The following is a 20,396-nucleotide window of genomic DNA, read 5'->3' as shown; positions in this document are numbered from 1 at the left end:
GGAGTTGGCTGATTGGGAGCTTTCTGAGAAGGCAGGTACCAAAGGGAAGTCCTAGGGGTGCTCCTGAGAAGACCACCTACAGAACCACAGACATGGGGTAGATGGCCCACAGGCCAGGAAACAACCAATGCCAGAATCATGATGCTAAATGGAGGGGTTAGGGAGACATAAACCAACAGACTGGTAGTGAAGGAGGTCAGAAGAATAGAGTGCAATACAGTTGGGTCAAGTACAGTAATTCAAGAGCTAAGTCAGTGGATTTGGCTGCTTGGTATCCTTTTATGTGGATATTTATGGTAGTGAATGAGATGTTGTCAAGAGTTCCAAATGCCAGATTGCAACGCCTGTAGTAAATCCAGCAGACGGTGGGGAACCGATGTATATTCCTGGGTAGGGGAGGGATACTGCAAGTTTTTCTTTATAGGAAAATGAATCTGGCAAAACTTTGCAAAGAGCAGTTAGGAGGTAAGAATACTAGTTAGAATACTAGTTAGCAGACTTTTATAGTCGTTTTAGAAGAATCCCTGAAATCCTGAATGGGAGTGGTAGTGGTAGGAATTAAAAAGAGGGGACAGATGCAAAAAAAAAATCATAGAGCTAGATTTTGCATGACTTGGCAGGAAATTTGAATGTAGAGGAAGAAAGAGGGTAAAAAATCAAAGCTACTTTATAGGTTCAAACTTGTAGAAGAAGGATGGCACGCAAAAGGTGATGAACTTTCTCTCCCCAGCAGAGATTGCTGGGAAGAAAAGAATAGTTGTATCTATTACCCTTTTTTTTTTTTTTTTTTAAGAGACCAAAGAATAGGTCCCTAAGGTATGTAAATTTAAAGTTCTATAGCTTTCTCCCTACACCTCACATTTTTCAGGACCTCTAATCTTGCAAAGAATAACTCCGGTGAAGATATTTTTCCATTTCTTCCTAAAATATTTCAGTAGAATCTCTTCTGTAACCCATCACAACTCCCCACACACTGTAAACAATGAAGAAACAGAAAACTCACCAAACATACATGAATAGCTAGCTGTTACTAAGACGAGGGACCAATTTGGAAAATGAAAATAAAGCCACCAGCACCCTCTCTGCCCCCAACCCAGTAAAAGCTGCTGCAAGAAACAGGCAAACAGAACTTAGGACATTTCTAATTTGTAATTCATCTTGTAAAGTTTGGGTAGGATATTGCATCCTGGGAATTCATGGGCAGTTATAAAAAAGGAACCATCTGAGATCAGGAAAGAGGGCTTGGAAGTGAAAAACACAATTACAGATATTAAAACGCAGTGAATGCAGTGAACAGCCAATTTAGACCCTGCAAAGCGCTGAATCAGTGAATTAAAAGACAGATTTGAATTGTTTCAGAATTCAGAGAAAATGATTGAGATGAAAAATAAGAGAAAAGGCAAGAACATGGGAATATATACAGGAGATCCAAAACACAATAAGAACTGCACAGGATGGGGAAAGCATGGTCCCAATCAACGTTTATGGGCCAGTAAGTGTTGGGCATTGTGCTAAGTAATTCACTTTCTCCTTCTTTTTAACACTTGCGGCAGCCCTATGATCATGATAATTCACATTTATAGATAAGGAAACTAATGCTCAGAGAAGTTAACTATTTTGTTCAGTGGTAAACAGCTAATTAAAGAATAGGCTAAGACTCAGATCCAGTGTCTGTTGCCCAAAAAATAGACAAACCCTCTGAACAACTCTCTTTTCTTGGAAAGCTCTCAGCATGTGTTTGGGTGACTCCAGTTTCTGCAGAGGCCCATTTTCTCCTTCCTCTCTCAAATCACACTCACTCACTGTCTCCACTCCATTGCCAGGCACCGATGAAGACGCCATTATCAGTGTCCTCGCCTACCGCAACACGGCCCAGCGCCAGGAGATCAGGACAGCCTACAAAACCACCATCGGCAGGGTATGCCACAGTCTGTCTGAACTTGATTTCTGAAGTGGCCCTGTGTTTTTAAAAACTTATTCTTTTCCTCGTTTAAAGATGTTCTTGGAAAAAAGAAAAAAGCTTTCACCATGTTCCCTCAACTGTCCTTAGCAAGGAGTGATTTCAGGAGCTCTTGATTCACAGAGCTCAAGGCCAAGCTTGAACTCTTCCCACCCAAGTTCTCACAGGGACTGCGTTGTCGAACAGACTCAGCCAGCACCCTTTTGAGCACCAGGCAGGGCTGAGCTTCCTGTGTTGGTTCCCTGACCCTGAATAGGCTTCTTTTAGGCCACTGTGGATTAATTGGTCTAAAATACTTAAATCCAGCTTGACTAAAATATTTAAATCCAGTTTATTTTAAATAGGCTGTTCTAGGATTTAAAGTCTATTCCAACTCTTTCATATAAACCCATTCGTTGAATATATTCATTCCTTTGATAATCCTCAATTCCCCATCAGGTTCTAGAATGGGACTTATCTGTCTGTGTACGTGTATGTAATTTATTAGCTCATGCATTCAGAGTTTGTACACTCACCGTGTTTTCCTCTTCCAGTTTGAATCCCACACCCCTCAGGAACCCTTTCTCTGTCTCCATTTCAGTGACTCACCAACGTTATTACGCCCAATCTTTCAACATCACTGAAAAGTTATCTGTGTGATTGGCAAGAATCTTTTTATTGAGGAAACATCAATGAGTGTCTCCAGTTTCAGAGTACAGGAACTCTGATAAGTATTTCTTTCATTAAGATACTCTGTAGCCAGTCAGACTGTGGCTGCTTCCCAAAGACTGACATTAAACTGCTGAGTGGACAAGGCTAGCTCAGCTGCTCGCCAGAGCACCTGCTTGGTGAACCTTGGCTGGGCACCCCAGTAGAGAATGGGATTATTAGTAGCTCGGACTATCTTCTGGGCATTTTAAACCTGTCTTCATCACTCCTCCCCCGCCCCTGCCCAAATATAATGAGCACAAATAGGCACGAATGTGCTTGTGATTTATGAACTAGAGTCCTAAAAGTTGTTGCCACACACATTCGGTGTTGATTATTTCACTTTAGAACTAAGCTAATCTAATGGCAGTTTTTTAAGATAACCAACATTAATGGATTAAGCACTAATTTATTTGTTCATTCATTCGATGTGTGGATGTAACATAAAACTATGCACAACAGATTGAAATACCATGTTATGGAATCAGGTTAGTAAGGATCAGAGATCTGGACTTGAATAGCAGCTCAGCTCCATATTGGTTGGTTGTTCTTAAGCAGGTTCTTAAACTCTCTAACCTGTTCTAGCAGGAAATGTGAATAAAAGACTTTAGAATTTGGTCCTTTGTCTAAATAATTACATTTCTTTTTAGAAATTGAGCCTTAAGAAATAATTGTGAATGATTTCAAAGATACAACTAAATGCCTAAGTATGTAACAGTAGAAAAATAGAAATAGGGGTGGGTAAAGCAATTATTTTGCATCTAGATATAGAAATTTCTGCAGCTCTTAAAAATGTCATAGATCAATATTGACTTGGAAGTATATTCAGGTGATATTGTTAAGGAAGCAAATACATTTAAGTTAGTGTCTGCAAACTTTTTGATCTCAGGACCCCTTTACACTCTTAAATCATTGAGGACTTTTTGTTTTTGTGGCTTATATTGCTATTTACTATATTAGAAATTAAATTTGAGAACATTTTAAAATATGTATTTGTTAACATTAAGAAAACAAAAATCCATCACATGTTAATATAACATTTTTATGAAAAATAGCCACATATTCCAAAATAAAAAATTTTTAGTGAGAAAGTTTTTATCGTTTTACATTTTCCAAATCTTTTTAACATCTGGCTTAATGGATGACAGCTGGATTCTCCTATCTGCCTCTGCATTCAGTTTGTAATAGGTGATTTTGGTTGAAGTATATGAAGAAAACCTGGTTTTATACAGATAGGTAGTTGGAAAAGGGAGGAGCATATTAATAGCCATTAAATATTATTGTAGATACGTAGATCTAGCAAGTAGCCTTTGGAAAACTCCACTGTACAATGTGAGAGAATGACAGTGAAAAAGTCGTGTCTTGGTGTTATTAGGAAGATAATTTTGACCTTGAAGTTCCCCAGAAAGGGTCTTGGAAACACCAAGGACCACACTGTGAGAATGGCTAGTTTAAGTTACTGTAACATTAAGCAAGCTGCTTTGTTGTATTGCAGGACCTGATAGATGACTTGAAGTCGGAACTGAGTGGCAACTTCGAGCGTGTGATTGTGGGGATGATGATGCCCACTGTGCAGTACGACGTGCAGGAGCTGCGAAGGGCCATGAAGGTTTGTGCTTCTCCTCTCTTGTGCTGTTAGTGCAAATACTGACAGACTTTCTCAAGCAACTGTGACAAAGGCCCTCTAAGAGTGTGGAGGATAAGGGATAGGAGATTTTCCTTAATTTATGACAACTTCAAAAAAATGACATTATGCTATGACATTATGCTATAATGTCAAAATGACATTATAATTTAAAAGTTATTTTCCAAAAAGTTACTAAATCATTCACTCTTTCCTCTGGCTCCGTAGAGAATGATTATAGTGCTTTTGGTGCAGCTTCAGAAACTTTCTTGCTGTGTTAGCTCCTTTTGAGGTATGAAATTTTATCACTGACACCTTAGGTATCTCTAGGTCTGCTGTAGGCTCAGAACTGGCAAAAAAGGGTTCTGTGTCCATAGGTACCAGATCCACTGTGCCCTAACCTAAGGTCTGCTGATTTTTAATGACTAAGTATGAAATTCAAATATAATTACTCTTCTCAATCATATCAGTAAATACTCAGTCTTATGGAAGGTTCTGGGCTAGGCTCTGGGAAAACAAAGAGATAACAGCCTTTGCCAGAAGATTCTGCCATTCAAAGGAAAAGTACAGGGGCGATCAAAGAAAGATTAACAGAGGGCAGAAACTGTCCTTAATCTGGCACAATAACCAACACACAACAATAGCCCACGAATGTTTATTATAATGATGATTACAGTAAACACATTGGAATTCAGGCAGGACAATTAAAAATGAACAAATTCTGTAGCTAGAATCCTGTGGGTTGTCTTTATTCTCTGCAGATTTCTGGTTGTATTTCTTCTGTCTAGGGCTCAGCTTTGTAAACTGACTTATAAAGCTCTCTCCTCTGGGTTTCCCATTTAGGGAGCTGGCACCGACGAGGGCTGCCTGATTGAGATCCTGGCCTCTCGGACACCTGAGGAGATCCGGCGCATAAACCAGACCTACCAGCTGGGTATGTAGCATCCTTAGTAGCCTCAGGTTTCACCGTGATCCGAGAACTAGACTAGCAGCAGAGGTGGGTCACCTACTGATCAAACTGACCATGAGGGGTCCAAGCTCTGGTTTCAGGCAGACCTCTGTTGGCTTCTCAAGACTTTTCAGGTAAACGTGCTACTTAGGCTACCCAGTGCAGTGTTTTATTACCGAAGAAGCTGGAAAGTTGTTCCTTATTATCAAGCAGAGAATCAAAGGTGCTTGTTCAAAAGTGGTGGCACCAGTGAATCTTAGCATTCTAGGGAATGGCTTGGAGGGGCTGTCTCACCCAACTTCTTACCTTCAGACTGGAGTGAATGGCTACCATCTCAGAATGATAGCCATTTACTCCCCTCTTTAAAATCTCCAGAGAATGATACAGATGAAGAGCCTTTATAAGATGCATGCCCCTTTGCCCTAAGAATATTAAAAAAAAATACACAAAGATTTTAGATCCCATAGTATTTATTTGGTGTTTGTTATATTAGCTAAAAATGTCAAACACTTTAGCAGACTGCCTAAACAAAATATGGTACACCACACAATGGACTGTTGTGTAGTCATCAAAGCGTATATTGAAGGATACTATTAAATTACATTAAATGGCACGATATATGGATAAGTGAAAAAAAGACAAATTGTAAAATGTATGCTATGGTCCCATTTTTTTCAAGAAAGAAAAATAGTATGTGTATGTGGGGAAAAATGAGGAAAGATATTCACAAAAATGTTATTGATGATTATTATTTCTTGGTGATTAGATTATCGTGAGGTTATTCCCCTCTCCCCCATTTTTCTTATTTTTTTTCTTAAGTTTTCCACAGTAAACATGTGCTACTTTGGTAGAAAGAAAACAACACAATAATAGTTTTTTGGTAAATGTTCAGAGCAGGATGTTCCAAACCTTGGGAGTTTGGTTGTAGCACCGGATCCCCACATCTGCTGAATGCGGGTATTCTCCCGCTGCGGGCTGTGAAAGGTTGGAGCTTCTCTTGGGGAAGCACTCAAGCGAGTAACATGGCAGAGAAGGCACATGCTAGTATTTGGACTTGACAGCCCCCTGCTTGCCCCCAAACACGAGTTCTGAAACTCCACTCTACTTGCTTTTCAACAGTCACTATTCTTTACGTCACTGAAAACCACATTCAGAACAGACCCCTGAACAGTGAGACTGTGAGGGCTACAACCCCAGCCTTTCTCCCTCCCTTTTAAGGAACAGGAAAAAACATGTTTTTTCCACCATAACGACAAGCTAAACTTAGCCATTTTACCAGCGTTTAGTTTTTAAAAATCTGTGTGTGAGGTGAAAAACGTCACAAGGAGCTGCTTCAGTAAGCGAATCCTGGAGAGGACAGAAGGCTCTGGCGTGTGACACAGTGTTGGGCAGGACTTTTTATCCTGGCGGAGCTAATTTTGCTAATTTTACTTTCTTGCTAGAACACGGGCGGAGCCTGGAAGACGACATTTGCTCTGACACGTCATTCATGTTCCAGCGAGTGCTGGTGTCTCTGTCTGCTGTGAGTGGCTCCCTCTGTTGGCTGCTTCTGATGGGCATTGGGTTTTATTGACATGCTCACTCTGTCCCCTTTTCCAGACTTTCTTATCCTTTCAACCTCCCAAATGTCGATATTCCTCAGATGTTTTTCTCAGGCCTCTCTTCTAGAGACTCTGGCTAGTCACGTATGACTATTTGTTCTAATTTATACATACAAGTACCTAATACATGTCCACCATCTTTATCATTCAGTGCACGGAGACTTAAGAGGATCATTAAGAGACAGTTCCTGAGCTTTAGGAGTTTATATTGTCATAAGGGAATATATCAGATATACAAGTTGCTTTGATAAAGGTCTGAAAAGTAAATGCCTAAGGAGAGGCACATAGTAAAAGAAAGATTCAAGGAGAATTTTAGCTGCAGAAACAAACAAAAGGCTTCATGGCAGAAATGTGGATTCAGAGAGGACATGGAGAGTTGGTAGGACTTTAAGAAGCAGAGGTGCAGGTGGGTGAATTCCAGGCAGCAAGAAACTAACAAGAAGGCAATGTGATGTGGTCAGAGAACAACTGGCCGAGCAGTCGGGCTGGTGATTCTAGGGACAAGGTGCACGGATGAACTGAGATTCTACATTGGGAAGAGTTTACACTTTCTTCAAAGAGCAGTAGGGAACCACAGAAGGTTTGAGACTAGTAGAATATGATTGGAAATGTATTTCTGGAAGAGTAATATATTACTCACCTGTAAGATTAATTGTAATGGCAAGAAATTGGAGGTTGGGAGACCAGGTAGGAAGTTATCTCACTATTTTGTATGAGAAATAAAGCAGGACTTAGCTAGTATGGGAGCAAGGATGCAAGAAAAGAGAAGATGGTTACATGAGATATTTCACATGACTCCCCAATTGTATCTTTATCCCTGACCTCCTTTCTGAGTGTGAGACTCATTTCTCACTGCTTTTTAGAAGTTTCCTTATAGATATTTGCCATTTTCCTGACTTGTCTTTTTCTGTTAATATTGTTGCTGTTCAGAACATAACCCTGGAAACCATCTCCAACTTTCACCTTGCTTTGTCTCTGGTATTTACTTCGTGTGGTCCACTTTACTTATTTTCTACCCACTTTTTCTTTTCCTCACAGATTTACCATTCTGCTGAGCAATACCTAGACTATAGAATATTGAGACAGCATAGCAATGAAAACAGTCTAACAAACCAGAGGAAAGTAGCCCATTTTGCTGCTCCTTAGCATTCCTCTAAGGCGTCACGCCTGCCTTTCTCATGAGCTGGAGTTGGAGAAGGACAGGGTGTTTTCTTGTGTTCCTCAAGCCCCACCTCTGGTCCCAAACTCTCTCAATTCTCCTGTTCCCAACCCCTACTTGGCAGAATTGATCAGTGTAGATTTGCTGGTTCCAAAGGAATGAGTCAGCTGGGAAGACACGGGACGGCGGGGAGGTGAGGAACGGGAAGAAATAGTAGTGGAGGGAGCCGTCAACAGGCAGCATTCATTCTCCTTCCTTATCTATGTTGCAGAGACACCCATGCAACAGAGGCTCGCCTTCTGGTTGGTAATGTTCTCTAGGCTCAGATCAGAACCACAGGAATAAATGCAAGCACACTCAGAGGACATTGGTCCTGACAGTTTATCAACAGCTAGGAAACTCAGGAGCTTGTGGTTTCCCAGAAGTGACAAACAGCACCCCTTAGCTTAAAAAAATAGGAGGGTGAACATCAGTCTTCTCTCCCTAGGCTGGAAGTGTGACCCCTTTTGGTATTCTAATTACCATGTCCCTGGATTCCCAGACATTCTTCATGGCTACTCTCTCATTCTCTTTGGTTTGTTTATCTTGTCCTTAGGGTGGCAGGGATGAAGGAAATTTTCTGGATGATGCTCTCATGAGACAGGATGCCCAGGTGAGTAGAACTGTAGCTTCTTTCTTCTCTTTTGACAGTAAGAGAGGCCTTAGTTGGTGGACCCCCTCTTATATTCGTTTATATTGAGCTAGCTGAGATGTCTTATTTAAAAAGATTCCCACGGATGATCTTTAATAGCAGAAGTTGCCTGCAGAGCTACCTGGGGCTTGGGAGTGGCATGAGGCATCATTATATAAGCACCTCTGGATTCTAGATTTTTTCACATTGGGACCTTGTTGTGGCCACCCCAGAGAACCATGGAGTGTCTTCTGTATCACTGGGAGGTGAAGAGACTTGCCTTTGCTCTGTTTATCTTGCACTTTTACTTTCCCAAAGAAAACATTTGATAGGACCTGTGTAAAAGAGCTTAGCACAATGTATATCCTGTCAGGTAAAATTAATACCAAACCCCAAGGGGCTTCCTTGGTACCCAGCCTACTGATGGCTGCCCTCAGTTATTGTAGATAACACTAATAATGGCTAATAAAAAGTGGGCCTTTACCAGGTACCAAACACTGTGCTAGCTCTTGATAAGAAGTATGTCATCGATGGCTAAGTGGAGGGCTAGGGGAGGGAGGGAGCAATTGAGGGGATCGTTTTATGAACATTATAGATGTCTAACCAATGTACCGTGTACTTGAAACTAATTTAAATAAATAAATTTATTTTTTAAAAATCCCACTAGATTGTATACTTTAATGAATTGTAAAGCAGGTGAATTATATCTCAGTAAAGCTATTAAGTCATTTTTCAAAATGAAATACTTTACTGTTAGTAAGAAATCATCTGTGTTTCATGAAATAAGACTATTCCCCACTGATAAACAGTGCTCCACTATGAAATGGTATGACTTTGAGGGGGTGCAGGGCAGGGAGGAGAGTAAGGGGTAGAAACATGAGTGGCCAGGAGTTAAAAGTTAAACCTGGATGAAGGGTAAAAGAGCTTTATTATATTCTTCTATATGTTTATATGTTTGAAATTTCCATAATAAAAGATTTAAAAATTAAAAAAAAGAAGTATGTCATCAAATCCTTGCAATAACCCTATGAAGTATTAGTATCCCAATTTTCTGGATAAGGGAATTGAGGCTCACAGAAATTCCTTGCTTAAGTTTCCACAGATAATAAGTGGCAGAACTGGGATTTGAACCTAGGCAATCTGGGTCTAGACCCTGTACTCTTAATATACATATAACCATAGAGAAACACTGGTCCCATTTAATATGTGAGATATGAACCATTATGGATTCTGCAAGAAGGAACCTGTTCCTTCACTAGAAGGGAGAAGGGTATGTGTGTCATAAAAGTTCTGAGGACTCAGGGAGTCCCGTCCCATACAGAGACACAAGAAATTGCCTTCAATCCAGAAGTTTTGAGGAAGGAGAAGGTATTAAAAACATTGGAACATTGGATGCTTATGTGAATTTCAGATACCTCACAGAGAGCATTTTGGGGCATGCTGGAAGGAACTTCCATAGCCTAGGTGAATCCCAAATTAAATGAAGAGTTACTGAACAATTTATTCCTGAAACATTATATTCACTATCAATTTTTTGTGGATTTGCTAGGTGCCAGGTATTGTGACTGCTTTACATTTTTTCCTTATAACAAATCTGGGAAGTAGATATTATTACTTCCGTTTGAAAGATTAGGAAACTGATGCACAGATTTGAATTTGTCCAAGATCACAAAGTTGGTGGAATTGGGCTCTTTGGATCCAGGTCTGTCTGATTATTTCAAACTATGCAATTCAACAAACAAACATTTTGGGGCTCTGCAAGGAACACAGTTCTCCTTGGAGGCGACCTGGTGAAAAGGTGCTTCGAAATAAGTTCGGACTGGGGAAGTTGGACAGAGGGAGTAGAACTCAGAATAGGGGTTTTTTTGGATATTCCAGGGCTTACCAAGAGGCAAGGAATTTAAGAACAACTTCAGCCAAGGTTTCAGCTCTTCCAGAAAAAGACAGGAGGAAACCTTGTCAATGTGTGCTCTTTAACTTGCATCAGCAGCAAGGGGATCATTGCAGAATTTGGGTATCATGCTAAGCGAAATAAGTCAAACAGAAAAAGTTGAGAACTATATAATTTCACTCATATGTGGGACATAAAACTGAAAGCAACAAACGAACAAGACAGGCAGACAGCAGTTTAGTGGTTACCAAAAGGGATCAGGAGGAAGTGGATAAGGATAAAGGGTGTCAAATACGTGATGACGGAAGGAAATTTAACTTTGGGTGTTGAACACGTAATGCAATATACATATGATGTATTATTGGATTGTATACTTGAAACCTACATAATTTTATTGACCAGTGTCACCCCAATAAATTTAATAAAATGAAAAGAATTTGGGTATTATAGCTCAATTTTGATGTAGGAAAGTGAGTTTGAGATGAGCAGAATGATCAGGGCAGGTAGAATTTGGTAGTACACACTTACGAAAGGTAGAAAATTTAAAATAGAGAGGCTATTATCTGACCATTTTATCTGTTTTTTATCTGTTTTGCGGATGAAATTCGAACTAAAGGAAATCATAGGTACTGTTCAGAATCTCTACTTTAAAAAGAAATTTATAATATAGTAAAACTACATTAAAAATGCCCTTTAGAGCTTGTGCTAGAAGGTGGCACATATTTGAATCTCTTCTTCTGGTGGAGGGCGTGGACAGGAAATATAAAAATAGGGGAAAACCTGCATCAACACTGGAAAATGAAGGAGGAGAGCCATTAAAGTGCCAGATGGGCAGCAAACCTGACCTAAGGACACAGGAGGGTCATCCCAGAAAAGAGGCTAAGCCCCACCCCCCACCACCACACACCCCCAAAGTGGACACAGGCACAGTGGTTTCATGCAGACAGGAGGGAAGTCCTCAGAGAAGACTTGCACTGTGTCTCAGTTGTCCTCAGTGGACTAGCAGCAAGTGAGCCTGCTTGAAATTCATCCAAATGAAAACTGAAGACCTTCACAAAGAATCGACTCACCTTGTTCTGGGGGAAAAATCCAGGTCTGGATAGACTGCTCATCATTTAAGGATGGAGGAGCTTGAGAGTCAATGGATCCTCACCTCAAACACTAGGTAGGGAAGCAAACAGGACCATGCTGTAAGAAAGAGTCAGGTTTCAGATTGCTTTAGACCGTAAAATAAATGAGGAAAAAAAAAGGATTTTAATTAAATTAGTGCTAAAAGAAAAAGAAAAAATGCAATGAGAAAATAACAGAGATGAAAATGGAGCTGGATAAAGGGTAAACAGATTTAAGAAAAAAAAAAAAGGGAGCTAGATGAGTTGGAGGAGAAATGTTCTCAGATGAAGCAGAGAAAACCAGAATTTTAAAGTTTATTAGAAGCAAGAATGATCAAAAATGATATTGCTGAAAATGACATCATTGTGAAAAATTATGCCAAAAAAAACCTCCAGAATTCAGAAGAAAAGGACAAAGAATATAAAGGAAAGACTATGGAGATTAGAATCGTGACAAAAAGGGTATGGAAAATTTTGCACTGATATATACTTAAAAGTATAATAAAGGTAAAATAAAGCATGGGGTCCTGGTATAAGAATAGTAAAGAGAAGCCAATGTAATGATTAGAAAATCTAAGAGCAGAACCAAGCTTACGTGAGAATAAACAGGTAACATTTTAAGTCAGCAAGGAAAACACAGATTACTTACTCAGTGGAGCTGGGACAGCTGGCTAACCATTTGGGAAAAAATAAAGTTAGACCCCTGCTTTCACCTCACATTACAATGAATTCTAAAAAGATTGAAATTTTAATATGAATAAATGAAGTAAGATACTACAATAAAGAATAATTAAATCTTTTATTTTTTTAATCTGGAGCTGGGAAAAGATTTTGTATACCTGACACAAAAGGTAGAAACCATGAAGGAAAAATAATTGGTAGTTTGACTACATTAAAAAAGCATACAAATTGTTTTAGCAGATAATACCACAAAGAAAATTAAAGGTCAAATGACAGAATGGGAAAGTTTCTCCTTGTGTACAATAAGCCGAATATATAAAGAGATTTTATAAATAAACAATATAGTTAACTATGCTACTGATAAATCGAAACTACTATTGTGATACTATGAATAGGAATGCTCCAGTTATTTTTTTAAAGAATGGACAATAGACTTTAATAGGCAACTCAAAAAAGAAAAAAGTAGAAATGGCAAATACCTAAAAAATGTCCAACCTCACTAGTTACTAAAAGAAATTAACACAAAAAATAGTATTTTCTACCCATTATTAAAAAGGTTACTCTTCAAGGTCATTTGTGATATTTTATAAAAGCATCATTCTGTGACAGATTGGAAGCTGGTTCTTTGCCCCACATTCTAGGAACCACTTCAAACACTTCAAACTTAGTGACATAAAACAACCACCATTTTATTATGCCCATGGATTCTGTGGGTCAGGAATTCAGACAAATCACTGCAGAGCTGGCTGTCTCTGCTCTATAATGTCTAAGGTCTTAGTTGGGAAGACTTGAGCAGCTGGAGGTGACTCAAATGGCTGGAGGTTGGAACCTTCATCACTCATGTGTCTGGCATTTGGACTGTGATGACTTGAAGGCGGGATCAGCTGGAACTCCAGGTGGCTTGGGCTTCCCAAAGCATGGCGGCTGTGTTTCAAGAAGGAGCATCTCACAAGCCAGCATTCCAAGAGAACCAAACCTGTCTGGCCTTCTATGACCTAGCCTCAGAAGTCAGTGGCACTACTATCATATTGTATTGATTGAAACAGTCACAAACCTACTGAGATTCAAATTTGAAAAATACTGATTTAGATAAACCCTTCATGCCCTCCCAGCTTTAAAATTGACACAAGCAATGAAGGAATTAGAGAAAGAAGTGAAGAAACAGATGAGTAGATGGAGGTAAGCTCAGTGAGTGACAAAATGTGTCAATTAAGGACATTTTGAGAAATTTAACAAGCTAGCAGCTGATTATAAACTAGCAGTAGGGTTTAAATTTTCTTTTATAAAATACACATAAAATTTACCATCTTAACCATTTTTAAGTGTACAGTTCAGTAGTTAACTATATGCACATTGTACAACCAATCTCCAGAACTTTTTCATCTTGAAAAACTGCAACTCTATACCCATTAAACAACTCATTTTCCCCTCTCTCCAGCCACAGGCAACTACTATTCTACTTTCTGTTTCTAGGAATTTGACTATTCTAGAGACTTCATATAACATGTAAGGGAAATCATACAATATTTGTCTTTTTGTGACCGGCTTATTTCACTTAGCATAACATCCTCAAGGTTCATCAGTGTTGTAACACGTGTCAGAACTTCTTTTTAAGGCTGCATATTCCACTGTATGTACATACCACATTTTGTTTATCTATTTATGTGTCAATGGACGTTTGTGTTGCTTCCACCTTTTGGCTGTTGTGAATAATAACTGCTATGAACATGGGTATACATATATCTCCTTAAGATTCTGTTTTCAATTCTTTTGAATACATACCCAGAAATAGTATTGCTGGATTATATGGTAATTCTATTTTTAATTCTTGAGGAACAGCCATACTGTTTTCTAAAGAGGCTGCATCATTTTGCATTCTCACCAACCATGCACAAGGATTCCAGTTTCCCCATAACCTTGTCAACACTTTTTTATTTTCTGGGTTTTTTTTTTTAATAGCCGCCATCCTAATGAGTATGAGGAGATATGAACAGCAGTTTCGATTTATCAATGGTATAATTAAAGTGACAAGAATCAATTTCTTATATTCCTACCTAGTTGGAATATAAGCAGTTACTGATGGGTCCTGCCTCTACTGTGAGACCTTCTAGAGCCCTACGCAGATCACAGCTCATTCTAGAGCAGTGTTGTCCAATGAAATGCTGTGATGCGTAAAATGCTCTACATCTGCACTGTCTATTATGGGTAGCCACGCATGGCCACTGAGCACTTGAAATGTGGCCAATACGAATGAGGGGTTGAATTTTATTTTTTATTTAATTTTAATTAATTAAAATTTAAATTGCCAGATGTTGTTAGTGGCTACTGTGTGGGACAACCCAAGTCTAGGATTCCTTAGCTCTTAAAATCGAAGCATGTAGTCTGCATGTAGATAGCTACTGTTGTTTGTCTTGACTCTCAAGGAGATGTTAGAGTGTCCCATTAGTCATGCCTTAGGAAAAATCTTGAGTCATTACCACTCACCGCCAATACCACTTCCACCCCTATCACCAGCAAAATAAGACTAAGCCAGCTCAGCTCTTTGAAGTTCTGGAAATATTTGGATATATCCTGGCACCTTCTCTGTGGTATTTTTAACATGTGCTTTGTTTGGCTCCAGGACTTGTATGAGGCTGGAGAGAAGAAATGGGGGACAGATGAGGTGAAATTTCTAACTGTTCTCTGTTCTCGGAATCGAAATCATCTATTGCATGGTAAGGCACTTTCCTCATCTTCTAAAGAAACTTTAAAAGATAGTGAAGACTATATCGCCCTTTATTAATTATAACGTTTTCCTCTTTATTTGATACAAAGAACTGATTGTCCTGAACTGTTGTAGATGTCTTACCTTGGAATTATATCAGTGCGACAGTGTGCATGAGGGCCAATTTCTGAAAGATTAATCATGAATAATTAGCAGATATACAGCGTATTCATAGAAGTCTGGCATTCCTGTTTAAAGGAAACTGACCTTCGTAGTCAGTCCTTTTCTAAAGCAGGTGCATTTAAATGTAGTTACATAAGACAAAATCTTCAGTACATCAGCAAGCAAGAAAATAGAAATGTTGATTGACATTTGTTCCTGTATAACATCTAAGTTGTAAAACTAATAAAAGTGATTTCTTTAGGGGTTATGTTGCATCAGGTGAATAGTGGATAATTTCAAATTTTATTTCCTATGGGGAATGTTTCTAATTTGCTTCTGATAATACTAGTTTTTATAATGTGCTTTTAACTTCTTTGGGGAAAAGATACCATACAATTGTAGAATACTTGTTGTCAGGTTTATTTTCTTCTTGTAAATAGCAATAAGGGTTTAATAAGATATTTCATCTTTTTTATAAGCTCTTTAGATCTTTATGCTATGTCATAATTTCATAAACTTACTATGCTCTTATAATCACACGCAATTTATAAAACTTGTGGGAAATTTGAGAAGAATGAGTTTGATAAATTGAAAACATAAAGTAATTGAAAATTACAACACATTTTGAAGCCACAGTTATTCCAGATATTCCACAGTGACAAGAAATAGGTGATTACTCTTGTTTATAAATGTCATGCTCCTATTTCTTTGCCTTCCCTTGCCTAATTACTAATAACACAGATCTTCCCCTGGTGGTACTTCCCAAGAACTGCAGGTCCTCAGAAGGCAATTTCATGCAAATATATCCGTAACAAATTGCCCTCCGGGCACAAGTCAGTAGTTGTGCAGTTATAAAATATCTGCTTGTAAACCACTGGAAGAAAATCTTTTAAGCCCTATTTAGGTAAAGAAAACTTCAATAAGTTTCTTACCAACCAGCAATAATAGTGAGGATTCAAAATAACTAAGGTTTTGTTAATTATCGTCTAGGTGTAATGCAGTGCTAAGCATATTATAAGCATTGTTTGTTGTAACATTCCAATGAAGCAGCCATCATTTTCCCCACTTTACAAGTGGAAAAGACTGAGGCTTAGAAAATGTGTTGGTTAGTATTTTAATTCCAAGCAATATACACTGACTCTAAGTAAATAATAATAATATAAAATGGGATAAGAGGGAAAGGAAAATTCTGGTGGCTCATTGACTTGAAGAGACAGCTGAATGACTCCAGGAAGAACAGAAATCAAGGCAGGTCTGGGAATCTCAGTAGAGGGAGTGGTAGATTTTATTTCTAAGGCAGAGTTCCCCAAAGTCTGGTCTCCATGAAGAATGCTGATTCATGAACCCCTACTTCAGACTGGCGAGCTGACTTAGAACCTCCAAGAGTGATATCCAGAAAGTTTAACACGTTTCCCAAATGATTCTTATCTTCTCTGAGGTTAAAGATGACTCACTGCTTTCGGCCATCTCCATGATCTGCTCAATTTAAAAATTACCAGGAGGGTAGGACTGATTGGTCCTGGATAGGTGAACTTCTCACTCCTTTGGTAGAGCTTATGGTGTATGTCAGGGGGCAAGGGTTTCCCTGGACTGACATCGCTGTGAGAATCACACTATTCAGGGGTGGGGTAGTACCCTAAAGAAGGTGATGTTAAGAAGATATCCAATCTAAGATGGCTCCAGAAAGAAGCAGTAAGACAGGGAAATATGTTCATGACATTCAAAAATATTTGGCAAAAAAGTGAAAAAAATGTAATTATGCTAAAGTCTATAAAAAGATGCAACCAGCTGTCGTCAAATGTGACTCAGTTTGAAGAGGTTGAATTGCCCTAGTTTCAATGAGCCAAAAGGAAGATAAATATACAGGTAATTGCCAAGGCCAAAATTACAAAAAGACACATTCAGCTTATTAAGGAAATGGTGAGAAAAGAAAGCAAATCTCTTCAGAAGTTATTTCCATTTTATGTGCGAGAAAACAGGGTCTCATGTAAGGAAAAGGATTTGTCTGATGTCCTCCTCCCCTTGGGCCTGTTCTACTTGCCATATGCCTCCTGGATTCTCACCCACATTGCTAATTAGTTTCCTCTTGAAATATGCTGAAGAATAGTGTGGACTAGTTAAAAGATGCTCATTCTCTCTATAAATTTTAGTTTCCTCTATGTTTTTATTATTTATAATTTTACTCTGTTATTTTTTGTAGTGTTTGATGAGTACAAAAGGATATCACAGAAGGATATTGAACAGAGTATTAAATCTGAAACATCTGGTAGCTTTGAAGATGCTCTGCTGGCCATAGGTAAGCTGTTAATGGGTAAAGAGTGGAGAAACAAATGTTTATAGACTTTCCTCCTTGTTATGAGTTTGTTGTTATAGGATGTAGATTTTTATATTCAGGGATAAAAAAAATTGTTTAAATCACTCATGATATACAGAATTTTATAATAAGAAATATTATATACAACCCGATTGTTATTATACCATGTGGCTTTATATATTTTATATCCTCTGTGCCTTTTTATCACAGGATAAGGGAAAGATAATTCTGTACTAGCTGTTTCTTGCAAGTCCATGAATGGTTAGAACAAGTAATTGTTCATATGGTAGACATGATAATCATTTTGAAACCATATGCTTCCCTTTGCTTTAATGGTCTTTATTAATCACTTCTCCAGGAATTTGATAATAAATTGAGGGTACTTCGCATCTGTGAAAATGTTTTCAAAAATAGCCTATGTTCGTAAAACATTCTTTGGCTAAAATTTTTCTGAGAAAGCAATCAACAGATACTAGTTCATACCTTGTAGAAACAGAGGGAACAACTGTCACTTTTTCTCATAGATTTTATCTGTAATCTTTTCATTTTTTTTATCTCTTGACAGTAAAGTGCATGAGGAACAAATCTGCATATTTTGCTGAAAGGCTTTATAAATCTATGAAGGTAAATGACCTCATTTTTGCATCTGAATGACTCTGACATGTCTTGCGTCCGCCTTCATATGTTTACTTATATCTCCCACACAGATTAGCAAAATCAGTGTGAGATATTCAGTTCAATTTATTAAATATTTCACTGAGTGCCTGCTATTAACAACACTAGATAATATTTATTGAGTACTTATGCATGATCATTGTTCCTAATGTTTTATACCTATAGGTCAATTTTATTTCCACAACAGCTATATGGGGCAGGTACCGTTCTCAACCCCCATTTTACAGATGAGAAAACTGATGCATAGAGAAGATAGGCAATTTGCCCAGGGTCCTCAATGAAGAAGTAATGGAGCAGGAATGCAACACTGGCACTTGGCTTCAGGGCCCAAGCTCCTAACCATGCATTGTACTCTGTGCAAGCATCCTTGCTGGGAACTGTGGGAGGTTCAGGAAAGATCAAAATGTAGTTCTTGCTCTCAGAGAGCTTCTAACCTTGAGGGGAAGGCAGGTATGTGCAAAACACCAATAAGAACAAACACCAATAAGACAGTAGTTGAGGATCCAGATATTGTAAGAACACAGAAGAAAGGGTATTTTTTGTTTGTTTGTTTGTTTGTTTGTTTAGGGAGTGAGGATCAGAAAAGAATATATAAAGAAATTGTTACGTTTGAGCAAGGCCTTAAAGGAAGTTTTACATAGGAGGATTTTACATGGGAGGAAAGATGGTAAGGCTGGGGAGGGAAGGATGACACTGGGGAAAGGAATCATTGCGGGTAAGACCGGCAGGCTGGAGAACACAGGGTATGTCTCTAGAATGACACAGAGTGGTCTCCTCTGGTCAGAACACCGAGTATTGAAAAGGTAAGTTGTTGGAAGCCTTGAACACCATGGCAAGGAATGATATTCCACAGGGCTCTAAGATTATGGTACAAAGGATGTCATCAGGAGAGTCATATGTAGTTTTACCTTGACAGACAAAAGAAGAGCACTCTCTGGAAACCAGCTAGTTTATATGTGGGCATCTTGTTTTCTTCTTTAGGGTTTGGGCACCGATGATGATACCCTTATCAGAGTGATGGTTTCCCGGGCAGAGATTGACATGATGGACATCCGGGCAAACTTCAAGAGGCTCTACGGGAAGTCTCTGTACTCCTTCATCAAGGTAGGTCACTGGAGCCTGGCCTTGGCCCAGGGGAACGCTCTGATGAAAGGACGGGGTTCTGACCTAGGTATTTAGACACTTCTTACCTGTCCTTGGCAGATATCCTTCCCTTTAAAGATGGTACTCTAATTCAGATAATTCCAGTCTCTCTCCTTTCACGCAGATATTTAAATCTCTGCCAGATTAGAAGCTGGAAGTGTTTGCCTTGTAAATATAGTAATTATTTCATGTTGACCCTAGACAAAGATTATAGTTTAATGAATACATTTAAGAGTACCATATTTTTGTCTACCTGCTTACAAGGAGAGAGAAGCAAACTGAATCAGTCATCTAGAACTCTATCCAGGGCCAGCTGAGGTATGCTTAAAATATGAGAAAGCATGTGAGTTATCCTGAGTTGCTGTTCTTTACCTGGTGGCAGACTTCAAGGTGTCCTAACTTGGCATAGGAGTGATGAGAAGTGATTGACATCCCTGAAAACCCATCCTTACTGGGATTTTGCTTCTTGAGGAAGACAGAAGGGTCTCATGAATATGAAGCCAAGACCTATTTCCCTAGAAGCAGGAGTTGCCTGCACAAAAAACTTCAAATCAAGATTTTATCTGTGAATTAAATACTATGAATCCCACCGAGAGCTTGGAGAGGTAGAACCTGTTAGGTGATTTGAGCTGCAGATTTTCATGAGTATTTTATTCAGGAACTTGTTTCTATTTCTGTACAGCCTATGAGGTAACTTTATTTTGCAGAGTTGAAATATAGCTAGCAGCAACCATTATATGTTTAGGAATTTCTTTAGAGAAAATAGAAGCCCATTAATCCTCAGAATGGGGGAAAATAATAAGGGTTTACTATCTAGAATTTATAAAGAACAATTACAACTCACCAAAAAGACAAACAACCCAATTTAAAAACAAGAATGGATCTGAATAGACATTTCTCCAAGGAAGATACACACATGGCAAATAGGCACATGAAAAGATGCTCAGCATCATTAATCATTAGGAAATGCAAATCAAAACGACATTGAAATACCACTTCATACCTACTAGGATGACTACAGTTTTTTTTTATGAACTTCTCACCCTAAAAAGGAAAATAATAAATGT

At 38.6% G+C, this 20,396-nt stretch overlaps 1 protein-coding gene across 3 annotated transcripts in view; it reads left to right on the top strand.

Annotated features, from left to right (window-relative positions):
* The window catches only part of ANXA4 (annexin A4), a 54,298-nt gene that overhangs the window by 30,621 nt on the left and 3,281 nt on the right, over window positions 1–20,396 (top strand). For all 3 annotated transcript variants that reach the window (XM_023533831.1, XM_011365580.2, XM_011365579.2), the window contains 9 exons: window positions 1,824–1,918; window positions 4,143–4,256; window positions 5,115–5,205; window positions 6,663–6,742; window positions 8,576–8,632; window positions 14,952–15,045; window positions 17,398–17,493; window positions 18,077–18,135; window positions 19,168–19,290. In XM_023533831.1, the coding sequence (XP_023389599.1) occupies window positions 1,824–1,918; window positions 4,143–4,256; window positions 5,115–5,205; window positions 6,663–6,742; window positions 8,576–8,632; window positions 14,952–15,045; window positions 17,398–17,493; window positions 18,077–18,135; window positions 19,168–19,290 (809 nt within the window). The remainder of the gene's footprint in view (window positions 1–1,823; window positions 1,919–4,142; window positions 4,257–5,114; window positions 5,206–6,662; window positions 6,743–8,575; window positions 8,633–14,951; window positions 15,046–17,397; window positions 17,494–18,076; window positions 18,136–19,167; window positions 19,291–20,396) is intronic.

The sequence above is a fragment of the Pteropus vampyrus genome, unplaced genomic scaffold (genome assembly GCF_000151845.1).
Source record: "Pteropus vampyrus isolate Shadow unplaced genomic scaffold, Pvam_2.0 Scaffold113, whole genome shotgun sequence".
Classification (NCBI taxonomy): domain Eukaryota; kingdom Metazoa; phylum Chordata; class Mammalia; order Chiroptera; family Pteropodidae; genus Pteropus; species Pteropus vampyrus.
The sequence above is the reverse complement of the archived record's forward strand: the minus strand, read 5'-3'. Positions and strand labels throughout refer to the sequence as shown.